The sequence below is a fragment of the Cheilinus undulatus genome, linkage group 9 (genome assembly GCF_018320785.1).
Source record: "Cheilinus undulatus linkage group 9, ASM1832078v1, whole genome shotgun sequence".
Classification (NCBI taxonomy): domain Eukaryota; kingdom Metazoa; phylum Chordata; class Actinopteri; order Labriformes; family Labridae; genus Cheilinus; species Cheilinus undulatus.
In genome coordinates this window covers 35,005,782-35,026,159 of record NC_054873.1, presented here as the reverse complement: position 1 = coordinate 35,026,159, position 20,378 = coordinate 35,005,782, and the positions used below count along the sequence as shown (strand labels likewise).

General features: G+C 38.7%; 3 protein-coding genes across 6 annotated transcripts in view; 1 reads left to right on the top strand and 2 right to left on the bottom strand.

Moving 5' to 3' along the window:
• Positions 1–23: 23 nt before the first annotated feature.
• On the bottom strand, positions 24–7,441 carry hdhd5 (haloacid dehalogenase like hydrolase domain containing 5). Of its 2 annotated transcripts, none has more exons than XM_041795720.1 (8): positions 7,102–7,441; positions 6,453–6,656; positions 4,525–4,637; positions 3,909–4,002; positions 3,798–3,831; positions 3,521–3,695; positions 3,238–3,426; positions 24–1,358 (listed from the first exon to the last, which is right to left on the bottom strand). In XM_041795720.1, exons 1-8 carry the CDS (start codon positions 7,210–7,212, stop codon positions 953–955), a joined length of 1,326 nt encoding a protein of 441 aa, XP_041651654.1. In that variant the 5' UTR covers positions 7,213–7,441; the 3' UTR covers positions 24–952. The 2 variants fall into 2 exon arrangements, with proteins under 2 accessions (XP_041651654.1, XP_041651653.1); XM_041795719.1 differs by having other exon boundaries at positions 25–1,358; positions 6,453–6,668.
• Positions 7,442–9,432: 1,991 nt separating this feature from the next.
• Positions 9,433–15,307, bottom strand: ccdc77 (coiled-coil domain containing 77). Of its 2 annotated transcripts, none has more exons than XM_041795793.1 (12): positions 15,227–15,307; positions 14,558–14,606; positions 13,958–14,144; positions 13,710–13,852; positions 13,504–13,600; positions 11,614–11,704; positions 11,230–11,321; positions 10,906–11,054; positions 10,476–10,740; positions 10,234–10,359; positions 9,957–10,109; positions 9,433–9,723 (listed from the first exon to the last, which is right to left on the bottom strand). In XM_041795793.1, exons 2-12 carry the CDS (start codon positions 14,590–14,592, stop codon positions 9,577–9,579), a joined length of 1,485 nt encoding a protein of 494 aa, XP_041651727.1. In that variant the 5' UTR covers positions 14,593–14,606; positions 15,227–15,307; the 3' UTR covers positions 9,433–9,576. The 2 variants fall into 2 exon arrangements, with proteins under 2 accessions (XP_041651727.1, XP_041651728.1); XM_041795794.1 differs by having other exon boundaries at positions 11,230–11,318.
• A 540-nt stretch (positions 15,308–15,847) lies between these two features.
• Positions 15,848–20,378, top strand: part of ush1c (Usher syndrome 1C) — a 35,392-nt gene continuing 30,861 nt past the window's right edge. For both annotated transcript variants that reach the window (XM_041794673.1, XM_041794672.1), the window contains exon 1: positions 15,848–15,955. In XM_041794673.1, the coding sequence (XP_041650607.1) occupies positions 15,920–15,955 (36 nt within the window). In that variant the 5' untranslated portion in view covers positions 15,848–15,919. The remainder of the gene's footprint in view (positions 15,956–20,378) is intronic.

The window sequence follows — 20,378 nt, the reverse complement described above, 5'->3', positions numbered from 1 at the left end:
TAAACACCATTTTTAACTTGAAAAGCAACTTTATGTGTCCTTTTTAATGTTCTTTCATACAGTATGGCTTTTACAGTGCATTATCAGAGTTCCACAGTGTAAACCTGCAGTCACCTGCTGTTTAGACATGGTTAAACTTCTAAATCACAAGTATAAGTCACAAACAACAACCTTTGAAAATTACGTTTCTGCAACTTTTATGGCATTCTTTCTCCCATACTTAAGCCCTCCAACATGGACGTTCACATAAACTGTAAATAAAACAAATTTTTATAGTTAAAACCCCTTTATTGTAAAAATAGCACCTGCCTTGTTTCTGCTGAAACACTGTATAATGCCATAAACTTTTCAAAATAACAATTAAAAAACCTACTGTGGCCTAAAACTAAAACTCAGATTGATGAGGTACTTGAGTGAAACCGGCTGGCTTAATCTTCTCAACAGTAGTGGTTAGGCATTTAACATAGCTTCAACACAAAACAGGCTGAACTATGATAGCAGTCAAACAAGGTTCAGACCTGCTGGAGGGTCAAAATGGGGGTATATCTGAAAGTTAGCCTGCTTTAGATGAAACTATGTTCTAACTATGTTTAGATTTTTATCAATGAACCAACACATATGATATCAAACTCTTGAGTGCATAAGTAATGCATCAAACTACTTCAAAATGTGTTTCTGACTTTGTGTTAAAAAGAAACAAAGGCAAAAAAGTAGTCAGTGACACACTAACATGCACAACCGACTTAAAATGTGTAACTTATATTTTTGTTAAAGCTGCATTTTGTTGCTTTTTGCTTCCATGGCACTTCACAAGTCTCTAAAAATGTTGTAAAGTAAGAGTTACATCTCCCCTGTGATATTCATAAAGAAAAAACACATTTCTAATACCACTTAAAAGCTGTTAGAGCTACTGCTGGATGGCTGTAAGATAAATCGAGACTTGATCTTCGTCCTACTCAAGAGGCCAGCCCTCCTGCTCAAACACCAGCTCCACTGCCTCCTTCACATCCTGGACCACGAAGGATGGCTGCGTCAGGGTGGGGTCAAAGCGAAAGTCCCTGTGGCCGTGGAAGATGCGCTGCTCGGTGACTGTGTGAGTTGGATCTGTAAGGAGCTCCTGCTGGTCTCTGCTGTACACTCCTGTGCACACCAGGATAGAGCTGCACCCCTCAGGGAGGTCCTCTTCAGCCCCGTATGCAAATGATGCTCCGCCTAGCTCTGCTGATGTCATCTTCGGAGTGTCATCAACCGTTTCCACTCCTCCACCTTTAGCCTGCATCTGAGCCTTGGTGCGTTGAGATCTCTGGAGGTAGTGGTTGTAGAGGTTGGCACCATAAATGTCGGCCATGGGGTTATCACTGTGAAAAATGCAAGATGTTCAAAGCAGCTTCATTTAAAAAGTAGGGATGCACCAATGCACTGATCAAACATCAGTTGATAACTATTTTGTTGCATTATCTATTATTGGCAAGCTGGTCAGCTTCACTGCCTCAGTGAAGAGGTTTTTTTTTAATGCTGTATGAAATGGTTATAAAGTGTGACTGCGATTATTCTAGACAATATTGTGTTTATAATATAATACATAGAAGGTATCATGAGTATACTTGCTTGGTTATCAGAGAAAATGTAGAGAATAATGATAATGTGAAGTGTATATTTCTTAACTTGAAACGTGCAAATATTGAGTAGAATAAAATATAAAAAAACCTAAACTTTTGCTGTTCTGTTTTCAAAGAAACTTGATATTTTCCAAAAAGCTATTTTTTTGCCTATTTAAAAGTAAAGATACTTCTACAAAGAGAAATAGTGGCAGTATTAAAGTAAATTTAAGCTCAAAACACACCATCCAACGTGTGTCCAAACTATCACCTCCATTAAGTTGCACAAATCCATGCTGGCAGCAGCCAGACAATCATGGAAGCCCTGCAGCACTTCACGCAACTGCTCTTTTACCGGCACGGCTGATGTTTTCTTGAGAGAACAGCTGTTTGAAACATCTGAACATTGGCAGCTTTAGTAGCACTTCTGTTTAATAGCACAGAAACACAAATGTGGGGCAATCTTTTGTTCGAGGTGTATAATAAATAGGTGGCCCTGCCTGCTGGTGAAATACCAGTGCTCTTATTGTTTTTTCACTCACTCTGTGAAGTGGGGAGGCAAGATCTGGGCGGGCTCTTGGCTCTAGTATCAAGCACCTGGCCCAGCAGTTGCTGGTGGAGAGTTTGACGGTTGACACAATGCTGCCAGTGTGTGCTAGGGGCAGCAATTGAAGTGCAACATATGATGCAATGTGATGGTGAAGCACCAGCGTGTTTTGGGCTTAAAAGTCCTTTCTGCAAGCATTTTTGTACTGTCAAGTACTACTTAATACAAAAATGACTGCAGCCTTTTATGTGAGTATGTAATTGCACAGTCTGACCTCAAAATTGTGGTTGTGTTTAGATAAACTGTGCAGCACTAGTTTTTAATTGGCAGAAGAGTTCCACTGTTAGACATACTGATTTGTTTTTATGGTAAAAATTGGATGAAAATATTGGCATATACAAAATATGTGACATTACATTTAAGACTTTTTAATACCTTTTTCACGACCCTCTTCATACATTTTTAAGATTGTATTACATCTACAATTTCAATTTTTAACTGCTTGCAGGATAAAAATATGACAACAGAGAAATTAAAAGACCAGTAGTACCTCTTATTTTGGTATGAAAATTAAGCTTTTTGAAAAAAATTAAGACCTCATAGTCTTGCATCCAAGACCTTTTAATACTTTAAACATCTTAACTTTGGCTAAATTGGTTGAATGACTTTTCATCGTTTTAAGACCCCGTGGACAACATGTTTGGAAGTGGTTAAAAAAAACATCTGTATCAATATTGACCATCAGCTAAACTTTTATTTTAAACATCAGTATCAGCAATGATTTTTACTATGGGTGTTTCAGTACTGAACATTTAAGCTTTCAGTTGCACCTGAATAAGTAAGTTGTTCACAGCATCAAAAGTATCAAATAATTTCTAATTTCATCTGTTTATCTATCACCATTCAGATGCCATTTTATAACAAATATTACTCCTTACAAACTTTAAATCACAGACTATGTTGTGTTGGTCTACAACACAAACAAATCACAATAAAATCTGTTTAATTTCAAAGTGCTAAAGTGAAAACATTTAAGAGATGAAGCCAGCTGAAAACAGTGATTACTTTTAGAGTCAGATGTGGGTCACTCACCCTATAGCATACAGCCTCTTCACAGGCGTGGTCCAGCCAAGTCCCTCAGCCTGTTGTCTGACCAGCAGCTCAGCATAGTTATATGTCACCACGCTGGGTTTACCGATCAGAGCCTCGTACTTCAGATCATTACCGGTCACCTTCTTGAAGAGACTCTCTAAGCACACCAGAAACATGCCGTGACCAAACCTAAAAGATCGAGACATGCATCATTAAGATACCTTAGTGACACAGAAAACTTTTACTTTTTTTTTTTTTGTTTTTTTTGGAAACCATACTGTACCTGGGATTCTTGGCCTCAGCCATCCACAGCAGGTCCATGTTACAGGCTAGGACGGGAATGTGAGGGTACTTCACTGAGCTCCAGTTATTGTCAGGGTTCCCGTTAGTAAGGAGCACGTCAACAATCAGCTGGAGGTTGGTCTCCCATCTGATTGGCTCACCAAATAAAATGACAGCTGTAAAGGCACGTGTAGAAGAAGGGCATTAGCCTTAATCGTTCATTATAAATCATTCAGCATTAAATGTATGCTGTAACTACAGTGCATGTGGAAACATACCATCTATTGGCGGTAAGCCTTTGGTTGGAGGTATCTGTAAGAAATTTGCACAAATGGTAAAATGTTTTCATTAACTAGAACTGATGATCGACTTGGGACGTTTCTACTTACACTGTCTTTGGGCCGTCTGTTGTGATCTACAACATCTAGAAGAGGGTATGCTTCTCTGAGCATGTCTATTGTAATGACATCCTGAAAGCCTAAGCTGGAGTTTGGAAGGTCAAAGAAAACTGAAGAGTTTTTGTCAACCTATAATCTGATATACTTTTTACTATATCTACCAAAAAAGTTACAGCAATCTTGCAACATAGGGTGATGCAATGGTCTTTTATGATGTATTTCTCATTGAACATAGACATTTCTCTATAATTTAGAATAGATGGCTAATACTGTAGGTTATGAAGTAAGTATTTGTTAATGGGTCTCCTTGTGAGACTTTATGTCAAAAACCTGCTATAAAATCCAAAATTCTACCATCTGCAGATTGAATTAAGCTGGAAAAAAAACCTTCAACTTGTCCATCATAAAACTATCATTAGCAGGTATTTTGTGAAAGACCTGTCAATACGACAGTCAGGCAGCATAGCAACAAAAAGTTCAAAGATCAAACCCTCCTAACAAAGTTGAACACGAACGAAACACACTAAATAAACAGAAAGTGTACACTTTTAAGGTTAACATCCAGAGGGAGTGAGGAAACAGAGTCCCTGATTCTTTAGCAGGATACTTGTGAGCCACCTCTTTCACAGGACCCTGTCCCGAAACCAGCACACGCATTTTGTGGAACTGGGTAAACATTCGCAAAGGACTGTGGGACAGCATGACCTGGTCTGGAGACACCTGAGAACAAAGGGGGGTCAGAGAGAAGGCTTGATTAAAAAAACGAAAAAAAAGCTGATGACTTGTAGAATGATTTCAAAGTAGGGATGCATGATATGATGGGCACAGTATTGGTATCAGCAGATATGAACATTTCTGCCTATGTTTACTAGGGCTGGGCTTATTAACCGAAATTAGATAAAAATCACAATATGGTGTAATGACCCTGGGTCATATGTTGTGTTGTAAATTGTGAAGCAACTTTGCCTCCTCTCCTGATGTGTGTGAGTGGGTGTGGCTGTCAGTGAATGTGTCTGTGTGAGGTGTGAATGAGTGACTGTGATTAGGTCCTGGTGCTGAGGCTGATTGGCTACCACCAAGATTGCTGCAGGTCCTAGTGCGGAGGCTGATTGGCTGCTGCAGGGATTGCTGCCACCCGAGTGACTCCAGAGCCTACAAATACCTGCTGCTGCACCCTGCTCGCACTCTTCTGCTCCAGCCACTGCCAACGAAGCAGCTTGTGTATTGTAGCTTTGTATATTGTGTAGAATTCTGACCTTTAAGTAAGCTGGTACTTTTGAGCTTCAGACATTCAGTGCCTTAGAGACACTCACTTGAACTGTTAAATTTGGAGAGTTACTTAGTGTTCATTTGTTTGAGAATGTTATAAGTCAATCTCAGTTAAATTAAATTGTGCTACTTGGAGTGTGGTTACCCCTACTTGGTCTTTTGTGTTACTTAATTCTAGGAACCCCTGTTTAGTTTTAGGTTTTGGTATTAGAGATTTTGTGTTTCTGGGCGATTTTATGTTATATTTCGGTTTCTCTGCATTAGCAAAAATAAATCTCTGTTTAACTTTTGAGGAATGTTCCTGCTGCTTTCTTGGGAGTGGATGGAGTCTGGGCATTATCATGTTGTGTCTAGGTTCCCCTAGACCGGGGACATAACAATGGCATGCTGCAATTTTCAAATCCCAGAAAGTGCAATACTTTCTTTGACCTGATTTTTGTGTCACAATACTAGTTTAGGACTCCTTTTGCCGCAGAGATGTTATGCATTACATATCATGCAATCACTCTAGCACAATATTTTTAGAATAGCGACAATAAAAATCCTATTTTCTTCATTTTGTGTGTTTTTCTTATCAAATATGACAAATATATAAAAATTGTCATTTCCTTACATACAACAGTTCATATAAAATTTGCAAAATGAGTAAAAAATCATCCCAGTTACATTTTTTAAAAAACTGTCTGCCCTAGTTTAATCAAATATTGTGTTGGTTATAGTATAGAATGAATTATTGCTTGTTTTTGTTGTAAAATGCATGAGAGGAAGAACTTAAGAGATAATTGTATATTAAATCCCAATTGCAATATTGGGTTAAAAAAAAATTGCAATTAAAATATTTTCTTAAATCATTCAGCCCTAATGTTTACAGGTGATATATCAGCATTGCAATATGTATGGACAGGATGTATGAATGCATCACAGTGTTTGAACTAATTAGATGAAGCGTGAAGATTGTTGTGTTTTAAGCAGAACCGGCCTCCACTGAAGTCTGATTCCTTCTTCTTTCTAGTTCCTTTAACTTTAGAAGTCGCTCCACTGACTTAGGTCTAAGATATAGCTGGTCTACTTCTTGCCATTGTGAAGAACGGGGTTTTGTGTCATCTTAGGCACTTGGTCAGAATTGGAAGGGCTGAAAACATGTGGATACATCAATATTGTATCAGTGCCTGCAACAATAGATGGGAAATGTCGGCATATCAGATATTGCCAAAAAAATCCCTTATCATGCATCCCTGTTTCAAAGGCGTTGTGTGCTCACTGTACCTCAACATCTAGCAGGTGTGACAGATGTTCAGCTTTGGTTTGTCTCATGCAGTTTCCGGCATTAGTGACAAACACCACAGGCACCTTGTATTTTCCATTGCGGTCCACCAAGTTCCTGAAGCACTGCTTGGCTGCAGGGATAGGTGTCCTGCCTCGCACTAGAACCCCATCGATGTCAAAGAGGAGCCCAAAGGAGTTGGGGCCCTGAGGAGGGCGCTGGGTCAGAGAGGTGGTATGTGCAGTATGAAAACACGGGGCTGTTCATTAACATGCAGGGGTATTACAGGCTACACATAATCTCACTTTAAACACAGTAAACTGGCTGAGACTTTTATCCACAGTGACACAGCATAGTTTTACTGGACTATATATCGCACAATTGAGTGATCTGGTTGAATAACATGGTGATAAAAGTGGCTGTAAATCTGGTGTACTTCCGATCACTGTAGAAATCATTTACATGTGCTGTGATTAGCTTCTAAATGGTGCTCCACTGGTTTCTGTCCGATAGCTGTCATTTTTTTTAACTTCTAAACAATACAATATAACAACAGCTAACAGGTAAATAATGAAAGACGATTACTGCATGCATTTCTCTACCTTTACACGTCTCTACTAAAACTCTGGTTTGAATAAAGTATCCACTTACATGGATATAACTTCGAGAGATTGCCTGGGAGATGTTTACTTGTTTTGCAGCTCCCTCACAGCTTGACCTCAGCAGCTGCCAGCCGGTTTTCAATGACCTTATTCTCTGCATTTCTCCAGGCACTTGGGTGTAAAAACGGTGGTAAACAACAATGTAAGACAGAGCTGAGCTAGCTTTTACCCGAGCTAACAGCGACTGCCAACTTAGCAATACTACAGACTAAAGAAATGGGTCATGGTTTCTCAATCACAGAGAGTCAATACTCGACTCTGCGCTATCTCCTCATTCTGTTAGTTAAACGGCTATCATTCACTACAGGCAGCAGGGCTGTTATCGCTAATGACAACTAATGAGCATGCGCAGATCTATATACGGAGGACGGATCTTCCGGGTTGAATACTACGTCATACGTTGAGTCAAGCAAGCATTAGTTAGTTGTCATTCTGTAGAAAGGAAAGTTACCACTCCTTTAAACAGTTAAAATCGAAACTCACATCCCGTATCTTATTTTTTTGTCGTTTAATACATATATATATATATTTATTTTTTTTCTTTTCTTTTTTTTTTGCTGCAATGGCAATACACATTTTTCATTTACAATTTCGTAGTACCAGTTTGGTTTAAGTAAAATTAATAAATTAGAATTTACATTTTTGGGGTGTTCTTATAACTGCTTTTTGAGCATGGTTTCTTCTGCTTTTTCATTTCACTTTTTTCATTTTTTAATCAATGTTAGATATTTTTCCCACATCTTTTCATAGATTTTTTAAATTTATTTTTCCTAAAATCATACTATTAGTGCCAAAAAGTACAATAGCAAAAAGTATATTACTGCATATTGTTATGATTTATAAATGCAAAATCAAATTATTCATAATAATCAAATGGGCTCTGCTGATCACAGCATGGATATTTCATGCTTGAAGTGAAACTAAAAAAAAAGCATCTGTTTTACTTTGAAGGGTCTGTACAACGACTACAGTCTAAAAAAAATACACCCTTGTATTGAAAGTTACAATTTTGAATGAATAACTATCCACACCTATGTTAAGCAACTTGAAAAATTAACATCTGGCAGTTTCTGTCCTTTTTAAAGAGGGAGAAGTTAGAAATTATTGATTTTTAACATGCTGTATTATGAATTTTTTAAATGATGAAAACAGTTGCATAAAATATGTTGGCTTTAAAGGGTATTTTTTTAGGTGGAATAGCATTATTTTTGCCCAAATGCTGTAATCTATAAATTTATTTGCCTATTAGAAGTAAATATCTATTTAAAATACAGTAGTTAAAAAAGTGCAAATAAATAATAAGTTACATGCATATGATCTTTAATGTATTTAACACTTCTGGCTGTGGCCATGAATCATACCTTATCATCACATTAGAGGGTTTAAAAAATTGTTTTCTTGTCTTATATCAGATACACAAGTTATTGTACTTTATTAAATGCACTGGGTATACTGGATGTATCTACCAGTCAGCTTGACTGAATGGTGCATAAGCAGACATACAAAATCAAGTGTGTTATACCCAGAAAAATCTAAGCTTCGTTGTATCATAACATTGTTGCTGCTATCTCTGACTGCAGCATGTATGAAATAAATCAGACATGCAGCACCAAGAACTTTCAGTTCTTTTTATCTCCATTTTTTTGTTCATTTTTAACAGATGTAAAAAACTCTTGACTTAGAGGGTAATTCGCTAAGGTATGTCCTGCTGTTACAGGTAATCTTTTGATAAGTGTATTATAGCTAAATAATGTGATCATTTAACATTTTTTACAATTTAATATTAGTTACAAAGATGGATAAAACATTATTTGAAGGGATATGCATAAGACTGACATGACACTGTCATAATCATGACTCAAGACCTGTCATTCACATAAAGGAAGCTTTATAAATGTTGCCATTAAGTGCCCTTCGGTCAGTTATGTCATTAATGCAAAGTTGACATTATTTGATCCTTTTTTGCTTCTTTGTGCAGTAAAGTAAGGCTGTAGCCAGCTGCCTGAGCCTAGAATAAAGACCAGAAACAAAAGGGGAGAGTTGGGTAAGATCCAGTTTTTACTTATGTGCTTCTCAAGGAGAAAGCTGCCTACATTTAGCATTCAGTTGACTCATTTTATCATTCCTATTATTGTGCATGATAGTTCACTGTCTGAGCTTACAGGGACACATGACTTTGTTTACAATGGAGCCAGCTTTAATGCCATAACACCTACACTTCCAGTTATATGAAAAGTCTACATGACTGCTGAGGAAAAAACATATTTTTGCTTGTGTAAGTCACACTTTAAATCATTATGGGCATTGATGGTTTTAATACTACTGTAGCAAAACATCTTTATTGGTTGGAACAACAAAATAAATAAAACGTTGTGTCAGGATGAGTGATATAAGCATAGCAATAAAGACATTCATGAATCCGACACTCAACTACATAGAGACACAAAATGTCACAGTCCACTCCTCAGCTGAATCTTAGCTCATTTTCCAGTCCATAGATTTTAGCCTTTAGGGCCATCAGCTCATCCTGAACCTTCTTCGTCCTGGTGTTGGTCTGATGTACCTCATGCAGAATGGCTAGATCCTGGTTGGGCCTGACATTCAGAGTTACCTGTACCAATGGATACATATATGGGAAACAAACAGTTAAAATAGTATTTTATTATATCAGCAGTATTTAGGGCTGGAGCTGATATCTGTGGAACTACTTGATGATTTTCTGACAATGCATCTTGTTTTAGGGTAAAAAGGGGGCTTAAACCTTTTTTCTCTTCTTAAAATCTCAAAATAAATTTCAAATCAAACTGAAAAAGGGTCAATTATGTATTTCAGAAAGTGTTTTACCTTGAGAAGTTGTTTTTCGACATCTTTAAATTTCTGTCTGAGGTGCTTGAGGTCGGTCTTGAAGCCCTCCACCTCCATGACCCTCCTCTTCTCCAGTGCCTCATATCGCTGAGTCATCAGCTGAAGACGCTTGGCCATTTTGTCTGAACGTTCCTGCACATACAAATCCAAAATGTTGAAAACCAACAGACACAAAAACTATGTGGGTGAGGAAAAATAAGAGGAATTTATCAGAAGGTTGTTTAGGATGGCAGAGACAAAAGCTTTTCTTTGGTACCTTAAATATTTCCCTGCCAACATCGCCCTCCTCTCTGATTTGAGACAGTTCAGTCTCCAAAGTGACACACTGCTCCCTGAACATCTCAGCCAGACGGTGGGCTTGCTTCAGGTCTTCTTGCAGTGCCTAATCAAATAGAATACTTATAAATGTGTACATGAAAACTCCAAACGGCAACATAAAAAATGTTAATGCAAATGTACTGTCATTTCCTCTCTAGATGAAATACATAAATATTTGACCTTTATCTGCTCTTTGTGTGTCCGCTGTGACTCTTGCTGAGGCCTGGGTGAGAGCATGGCTGAGCTGCTACTGGGCTTTGATGCTCTCCCCAGTTCTCCACCCACAGCAGACCCCGCCTTCCTCAGGCGGTTGTGGCATGAATCAAGCTCTCGCAGCAGCCGGTCCTTTTCCACCATCCAGCTCTTCTCTTGAGCTCTTGTTTCAAACTTTAGCTGTAGGAAATCTTTGGTGCTCTCATGCAGCAGGTTCTGGGTTCGCTGTAACCTGAGGTGGCAAGTATTCATAAAAGTGAAAGTAAACACTGAGCTTGGGCTGAAAACTGTATTTATTACCCTTCTATCCATATAACTGGAAAGAAGCTGAACAAATCTTTAGGCTTCATAGTAGGCTGCATAAATGTAATGAACAATTTGTTAAAATCAGACCCACTTGTCACTGAGAGCAGTAATTCTCTCCCTATCTTTTTGCTGTTGTGCCTGGGCCTCCTCTGTTTTAATTCGTCGATCCTCCAGTAGGGTCTCCACCTGCTCTTTTGCCAGGCGGGTTTGTTCCTCCATCTGAGCCTGCAGAGCCTCCACCTAGAAACATGAACAATAAAATCAAAAACCTGGTCCACTTGTCCCTAAAACTGAGGCAACATGTGAAAATGTTGTTCCCCAATGCTGAAAGTATCTGTGGAGGTGTATATTTTAGGGATGACACAAAGACTTTATTTTCTGCATTCAGAGGAGGACAGGTAAGATCTAGACGCACCTGTAGTAACAACGTCTGATTTTCACTCTTGTACTGTTCCAGGCTCTCACCATTAACGCCATCTGCTGATTTTGTTCTCCTGCTGCTCTCTGCTAACGAGATTAGAAACCAGAAAGTGAAAATTATTATTCATGTTTGTACTTATCTACAAAGAGCTCACATCCAAAAAGAGAAACAGTTTGGGTTTTCCACACAGAACCGGAGATCTAATACTGTCTTTATTTTCGCAACATTTTTATTTGAGCCCAAAGACAGCGTTCATGAGCTAATTTAAAAAAAAGAAAAACATGGCAGAGGCTTTATAGTAATATTAACAACATTAAAAAAACACGTTGGACAACATTCGAATGTGGGTATAATGATAAGGTGTAGGCAAAATTGTACCTTTCCTGGTCCCAGGAGGTTTTAACCTTGTTGGCCTGAGACTTAGATTTTCCTCCGATCTGGACTCAGCATTCCTTTGTGTGATGGTGACCTGAAATGAAGCTTAACGTAAGTTCAGGAAGGAAGATGACTTCATTTCCATTCTTCCTTTCATTTATTAATAATCACTCATACGTTGATGTGTCCCCCCTTTCCTGCCTTGTTTTCTGTTCTGGTAATAAGTTGGTATGGGGTTGACACTCTTACTTTTTACTCCCTTAAGTTCTGAGCCTATTCCATTCTGCCATGACATCTTGATCCAATTATCATACTGCTGTAAAATTTTAAAATCATCAGTCCTCTCCTCTGCTGTCGGTCTGTTGTTGTGCTGCTGCAAACCTCCTCCACCCCTGTGACCTCCATCAGTGTTCAGCTCCTCTGTGCCATCCTGCATCCCTTCATAACCACCTCCAAGTCCTCTCATCAGTGTCTGGGTCAAACTCCTCAGAGGTTTGCTTTTCAAATGTCTACTCCTCATTTTATCTCACTCCTTCCTCCACCGCCATCAGTGTCAACATTTCATAGGCGGGTAGCCTATCCTGCTGTCAGCCTCACTGCCCCTTCAAGTGCATAAAAACATTGCAATGGAGTCTCTCCGCTAAAAACATTTCACATTTCCAAACATTGCCCAACTTGTCAAATGAATTATTTTTTTAAACTCTTATTAAGTCTCTCCTTTTTTTACTTTTTACTCCCTTAAGTTCTGAGCCTATTCCATTCTGCCATGACATCTTGATCCAATTATCATACTGCTGTAAAATTTTAAAATCATCAGTCCTCTCCTCTGCTGTCGGTCTGTTGTTGTGCTGCTGCAAACCTCCTCCACCCCTGTGACCTCCATCAGTGTTCAGCTCCTCTGTGCCATCCTGCATCCCTTCATAACCACCTCCAAGTCCTCTCATCAGTGTCTGGGTCAAACTCCTCAGAGGTTTGCTTTTCAAATGTCTACTCCTCATTTTATCTCACTCCTTCCTCCACCGCCATCAGTGTCAACATTTCATAGGCGGGTAGCCTATCCTGCTGTCAGCCTCACTGCCCCTTCAAGTGCATAAAAACATTGCAATGGAGTCTCTCCGCTAAAAACATTTCACATTTCCAAACATTGCCCAACTTGTCAAATGAATTATTGAAAAGTTTTACAAAGATAATTTGGTAAGAAAGACATGCTTATGCCTATTTTCTGATGATTTGGCAATTAAAATGTTAATCAATGTTTTTTTTGGCAAAGAATAGATAAACCAAAGTCAGTGGATATGGAAATATAACCTCTGACTTAAAAGGTTAAGTTGATATAACAGCAGGAAGTACACCAGCAGATTTTGTTAAATTTTTGCCTGTAAAATTCTAATTGACTGATCCAGAAGGATTCCAGAGACTTGGCCAGTCAGAGGACAATAGTCACTCTTGAAGATGTCATCTGAAACTAAGAATTTTAGGCAGAGGCTGAAATGCAGTGTTTTCATGGATGCCAGTCAAAGGTAACTCAGTTGTCCGATTTGGCAATTAAAATGTTAATCAATGTTTTCTTGGCAAGGCTCTGACTTAAAGGCTGAGAAAGGAGAAAATAGCAGAATTTTCAAATTTCTTGCCTGATAAATTCTGACTAACAGAAGGTTAGTCAGAGGATAGCTCTTGAAGAGCTGTGAAACAAATTTTAGGCAGAGGCTGAAATGCAGTGTTTTCATGGATGCCAGTCAAAGGTAACTAATAAGTTGTTTGAGAAGCTCACCAAGCTAAGCAAGTTCTGCTCTACAAGTGCCCCAGGCTGACACAAAGAAAGGAGAAAATAGCAGAATATTTCCTCTTAAAAACATGCAGAAGATAAGTTTATAATGAAGTAAACATGCACACCTTGTGAGGGGGCTCCCTGTGGAAATATGTGATCTCTCCTGCATCAGGACCCACTAGAGCGAGAAGGTGCTGGATTTTCTTTCTGTCCTCCAACTCTCTGCATAACAGTGGTTATACAGTTAGATAGTTAAAGCTGTGAACAAAGCTTCTTTAGTTTTGTTTGGAAAAAACAAACAAACAAAAAAAAAAACCGAACTTGTACCTACCTAATCTTAAGCCGGTCATTCTCAGCATAAAGTCGCAAAGACTGTTCCCTCTCTTGAAAGAGGTACACCTGCATGTCACTGAGAGCATTTTGGAGCTCAGCAATTTCTCCTTCACGCTGTTGTACCTCCCGCTGTAGTTTATGCTGAGAGAATACCCAGGACATGTAAAGGACAAGTTACAATGTAAATATACTCTAGTCTACCCAAACACAATGTCACATATGAATCCAAGCTGGTCCAACTCTCACCTGGTCCTCTGTTATGCCTCTGTACTTATCCAGCATCTGCAGCAGCTCTTCATGTTCCCCATCAAACTGGGCAATCTTCTCTCTGTAGAACTCGAGCAGCTCCCTGGAGGGTCGCAGATACGCCAGCCGCTCCTGGATGGGGGGAAGTGGGGAGTCAGGCTCTCGAGCAGGAGTACGAACTTTGGTTCTGCACAAAAGAAAAAAAGACTCACTTGATCAGCATGAAAGAGGACACTTACCAACACATTTCCTCTAGCCAGCTCACAATTCAAATTCAGAGTAAGACCTGTCATTGCTTGCTGTGTTAGCCCTTACAACCTATTTATAAAATATATCTTATCTTATAATGCTTTAACGCAAAATAAAGCATTTCATGTCTGCAGGCTGAGGTAAGAATGAATTATCACATGGGCATTTAAACCAATTTACAGAGTAAGATTCAATTTGTGGGGTAAAAGACAGCATTCAAATCAAGCCCTTAAACTGCTGACAGTTAAGCTTTGTATCCTTTTGACAAGTGGATTTCTCTGAAGTGCTTTTCTTTCTTGCAGAGGGACCAGAGAAATGTCTGTCCTTTAATGTGCGCAGATATGATCTTACCTGCGTGGTGTTGCATCCTTTGTTGGAGAGCCCATCCCAGAACAAAACACTGACACAACAGAGACAAAATAAAATCAGCAGTTATCACTGTTAATGCTGATTGCTGTTAGAGGTGTAACATTCACATCTGCTGAAGATTGAAATTTGTGAAGCAAAACATCTAACATGTAATCCTGTAATACCTTCTTTAGTACTTATAATGTCTTGTGTATTGATTACAAGTTAACTTCAAAATATTCATTCAAGAATTGTTAAGTGTCCCATCCCTGTCGTTAAGTACACTACAACACATTCATGTGTCTCTCTGTGATCATGTATTGGGGGGCTAAAAGGGGAGCGCCGAGTGGGACGTTTAAAACCAAGGTTTTCTGTTCAATGAGGAAGTAGTTTCAACGTTTAATACAAGATCTTTACTGGGCAAACACTGACATCAATGCCACTGAATTAGCCTATCTGTCCCAGCTGTTAAGCGTATTGTTATGACCTGTAGCATTTGTTTTGTCCTGCGTGATAACGTCAACGTTACAGCCACAATCAGAGAAAAAAACTTCAGATTTAGCTGATTCATTAACAGTACAACACTATACATATATAGCCAACATATTTCTTGTGATTTCTGGCTAAAATACAAACAGACATCGTACACAAGTACAGCTTTGCAAAACTCACAGCTCTTTGGTGGTCACCACAAAGTTCGTTGTTGCTACCAAGCTTTTGAAACCCGGAAGTTGCGTCGCCTCTACTTCTTCGTGAGACACTGGAGAGCAGATGTTACTTCTTCTGCGATCTCTGGTCACGTTGCCATCTAGCGGCAGGGGAGGGAACCATATTAACCATACATATGCAACAAAACATTCAAGTTATTCATACCAGTATAACAAAAAGGAAATTTGATGGAAAAAAATAAATTAAATTAGAGGTTGTGCGTCAGAGTAGAGGAAAGAGAATACATTTAAAACCAGATTACGTTGATCACTTACAGAAGAATTTGAAAAACACAAATTTCCATCTGTGATTCAACGCCGACAATTTTGTCAAGTTTTTGAAAGATAAACGCTTCCTCTTTCGGAATAAGGGTCTTAATGAAAACTATTTAAATTGGTCTAATTTTTTAATTTAACTTGACTAATTTTCCGGATCAAAATTAGATTCTTATCATTTTGTCAAAGGCAACAAGTTGTCCGAATAATATTCCAAACAATTTTCTTTGGAAATGATTGTTTTACTTTGAAAATCTAAACCGGATGCTCTGATGTTACTGGCTTAGCTTGATGCTCTGACCCCAGCTCAGTCCTGTCTGTCAAACTTCCCAGACTCTAGCACCTCACGTTACGTCGATCCGTTTATTAGTATCTGTCGGCGATGGAGCGGAAAGTTGCTCGAGAATTTAGGCACAAGGTAAGTTACGGATATTATTTTGTCTTTGAATATCGAAGAAATAGCCATGTAAGTGTATTTCAAAATATTCCCTAGCTACCTGTTGTCACCTCCCTGGCTCAGGTGTTTCTGTAGGATGTTACGCAGACAGGCCTGACCAACTGCCTCAATAGAAACTGTAAAAGTTTTTTTTAAATATGTATTTTCTGGCAGGCTACATATTTGAAAATATAAAAAATATATACGCTACTGTTTTAAGATGATGGCTCATTTGTGTATTGCTAACTATAAAAAACAACCCAGAAAAGAAAAATAAAACTCAAACAGTTGCCAAAGTAATGAGTGATGTGATTAGCTTTTTATTGAAATAACCATTATTTATGGATTAATTAGGTAAAAAAACACATTTTTACCTCCACAGTGTTCAGTAAGAAGCCTCAATGTCTTTCAAGTAACTATTTTGATAGACATTTATACTTTATTTGTCTTTCTCAGATAGGCTAAACATCACACAACTGTCAGGATAGATGTATATTAATTTGACCCTTGTTGTGTTTCTATCATACAAGCAAAAATGAGCTCATGTTTGATGGTTGGTGTTTGAGCATGACAACCTGGAAAGGTAGCTATGAGTTAAAGATAACAAAGAAAGGGAACATGATATGTTGAAGGCGTTTTCAGCCCCAGACCATGCAGGGATCATCACACACAGCCATCTGTGCTGCACACAGGCGAGCAGGGTCACATATTACAGGCTCCTCACAAAGGGCATCTGAGCATTAGATAATGTGCCAGAGATGGGCAGCCGAGCAGAAGAGATGGGACAATTTAGGGTTTTAATAAGAGGCTGAGGGGCCAACACGGCACAATCAGGCTTTGTTTCTTCTGGGAAATTATCTGCATTACTGCATGTGTTTGGTAGCATGTGCAGTTTATACTTCAGCTTCTGTCGTTAAATATTTGTCATTTGTAGGTTATAGTTGAAAGATATTTATATTAGAACCTAGATGGTGTGATGAGGATTTTCTCAACCAGGCAGTGTATTTTATTTTAAAAGGGGCTTGGTCTTTTGCATATTTGGTTTATGGTGTCAAAGTCTGCATGCAGTCCAGGCTGCAGGAGTGGCTGACTGTGTGTTACTTCCCTGAACAAGATGCATTTATGACAGCAATAAACTCTGTGTCACACACCCTCATAGCACGGTCCACAGAGTTCAGTGACTGTCCTGTATTTCTTATTACAAGGCGTGGATAATGAACCTATGCTTTAACCCCGCGTGATATAATACACAGAACTCTAAATGTGTTAGTGTTTGCTTTCCATAAGACTAAAATAACAGATAGTGTATCATGAAGCAGTGTCCATATCAGTCATGAAATACCTAATATAGGAAATAATGACCACAAACTACTAAATTAAATATAACTGATAATCACTGAAGCAGTCAGGATCAGAAAGTTCTGTGGTAACAGGCAAGGAATATGGGATGGGAGAACATAAAAACCCTTGGGAAGAAAAAATTGTAAACAAACATTCGAGTCATATGAATATAATGTATGTAAGTAGAGGTCTTATTACTGCCATACCTGTTGAATCAAGAAATCACTTAAATAGTACCCCCTAATGCTTTTGGACTCCAGTGAAACCTTGGTGAGAGCCATTATCCACAAATGGAGAAAACTTGGAACAGTGGTGAACCTTTTCAGGAGTAGCCGGCCCAGGGGTGTGTGGTATATGCGGTAGACGGTATAAATTATATAAATTTGGCCTAAGGTAGAGATTTGGACTCTACCGACCAATTGCGATAATGCTTATTGATGACGTCATCGTATCTGCCTCAGTGTGACAATGGCTTCAAGCACAGAGATCCCAAAGCAGGAGGAGCTGGTTAAAAAAAAATGGTGCTACGTAGAGGTTGGCGGTTAACCGGGATTAATACCATCCCACAGCTGGCGGAGAGAGTGAGTTGTGACACACAGCTCAGGCTGAGTCTAGTCAATAGCATGTTTAGCTCTAGCATTACGTGTAGCCAGGTAACTAACCAAATGTCAAAGACTCTTGCCGCTGTAACTAGGCACAGTTAGCAGGCAAAACACATGTTTTTTCCCTCTCAAAGTCTGACGGCTGTACCGCAACTAAGTCAGTGTGCTGCCTCTGTCAGCCTGCCGAGGGCTTTAACAGAAACTAGGTGCTGCTTTGGCTTGTCTGCCCAGCACTGCAGCTCTTCTTCTTACCGTTTAAAAGTCTATTTTAACTTACAACTTTCTTTTCTAAGTCCACAGTGAGTCAAAGATCCAGGCTGCGATGTTAAATGAGGTCAGAAAAGCAGCTGTAAACTAGCTGTATTCTCTGGTACGGCAGCCAAAACTAAGCTAACTCAATGATAAACACAATACTTCCATCAAGCTCTTCAAAATAAAAGTCTGTGGCTGTTACTTTTCTGAAATTTTTTTATTGTGAACGCCTTCACTAGGAAACATGTTCAAGTCATTAGCAGTTTAACACACCTCATCAGGTTAGAGATGAAATGCAAAACTTGGAGTGCAGTTAGACAGAAGTAAACCTAGAGAGACTTAAAAAATAAAACATGTTTTCTGTGTTCCTATACGTAGACATAAATTGAGTATGCCATCAAAGGTTTGTTTTAAAGGGAGAAGGGGGTTAATAAAACTTAAATTTGGATTAAAAAGCATGATCTCTTTTTAATTTTGTAATACCGTGATATAATACCGTTATCGTCAAAGGCAAGACAAATACCGTGATATGATTTTTAGGCCATATCGCCCAGGCCTAAGCCGGCCTACCAAAAATACTCCAAGAGAGCACTGGCGACTAATCCAGGAGGTCACAAAAGAACCTGGAACAGCATCTAAAGACCTGCGGGCCTCATTTGACTCAGTTAAGGTCGGTGTTCATGATTCAACGATAAGAAGACTGGGACAAAACAGCATCCACGAGAGAGTTCTAAGGTCAAAACCACTGCTGACCAAAAAGAACACTAAGGCTCATCTCACATTTGCCAAAAACATCTTCATGATCCCCAAGACTTCTGGAAAATATTCTGTGGACTGACGAGACAAAAGTTGAACTTTCTTGAAGTTACATCTGTCCAGCCATCAGTTTGTGGCCACAAGCTCAAACTCACAATGATCCAAAATACACAAGCAAGTTCACCTCTGAATGGCTTAGAGATGACTGTTTTGGTGTGACCTAAATCTCACTGAGATGCCGTAGCGTGACCTTAAACAGGCCCTTCATGTTTCAATGGCTTTTTTTCCTTATAAATGAAATAATAGTTTTTAAAACTACATTTATTTTTACTGGAGTTTTGATCAGGAAGGGGGCACACACTTTTTCACTGCACTGCAAGCTTGATCAAAAATCAAAAGATTTAAGCCTTCTCTCCTTGATCTTAGCTGGAAGATGATGCCTCAGTACAGTGGTCTGGTAATTGAAAGCTATATCTCCCATACATTTCAATCTTTAGTTTCCAGAGGCAGACCTGCATCCTACCGGTCTTGTTGCATAGAGGGTTAACAGGTAGATCTGAGCCATAAACTGATTAATCCATAAGTTGATATTTGTGATTCAGGATGAGATTTAAAAATTAAAACTAGATTTCCTACTGAACTTCCTCCACAGCTACCTTTGGACTCCCGTAGTTCACACCCTCTTCACTTGCTGACTTCCTACACAGACACACAAAATCAACATGACTGCCAACATTACTGAATAGTCTGACAGTTTACAGCTCTAACCCCCAAAGGGAAATAAAGCTTAATGTATTGTATTTTATATAGGGCCTTGCAAATTAGCTCTTTCTATAAATGCTGCAGTGTGTGGCAATGTTTTCTTGCTTAATACTTGTCCCTATACAAATAAACATTAAATAAATAAAAAATCCCAGAATTTTATGTCCTTTTCCCCCAGAAAATGTAGATTTAAATACATTTTATTTAATGAAAGCAGAACTCTTGAGTCAGTCATTGTCATTTTAGTTTTTTGATAATTAAAATGATACATCAAATTGAGTTAAGTGTGATAAAATCTTCAATTACATTTCAGGCCATGTTACCCAGTCCTATTAAAAGGGCACAATGAGCAAGTTAAGATATTATGGGACTGGACCATTGTAGGTGAGAGAAAGGATTTCATTTGTATTCTAGATTAAAAGGGAGCAGGTGCATAGAAGCGTATACAGGAGTAATGTGATATACTGTCTGAATATTTGTCACAACAGTGATTCCCACAAAATGATTTTGTTCGTGAGTGTTAGGGATGGCCATTCCTCCATGTTTAATTTTTCGTGCTTATGTTTTTTTCAGCAGTATTCATCAACAGTTTCATTGCATAAAGATGCACTAATAACAATACTTGCTTTTTAAAATGTTTCTCTCTCAGTATTACATAATTGTAGCAGAAGGGGTGCATGTGTGAAGGCTTT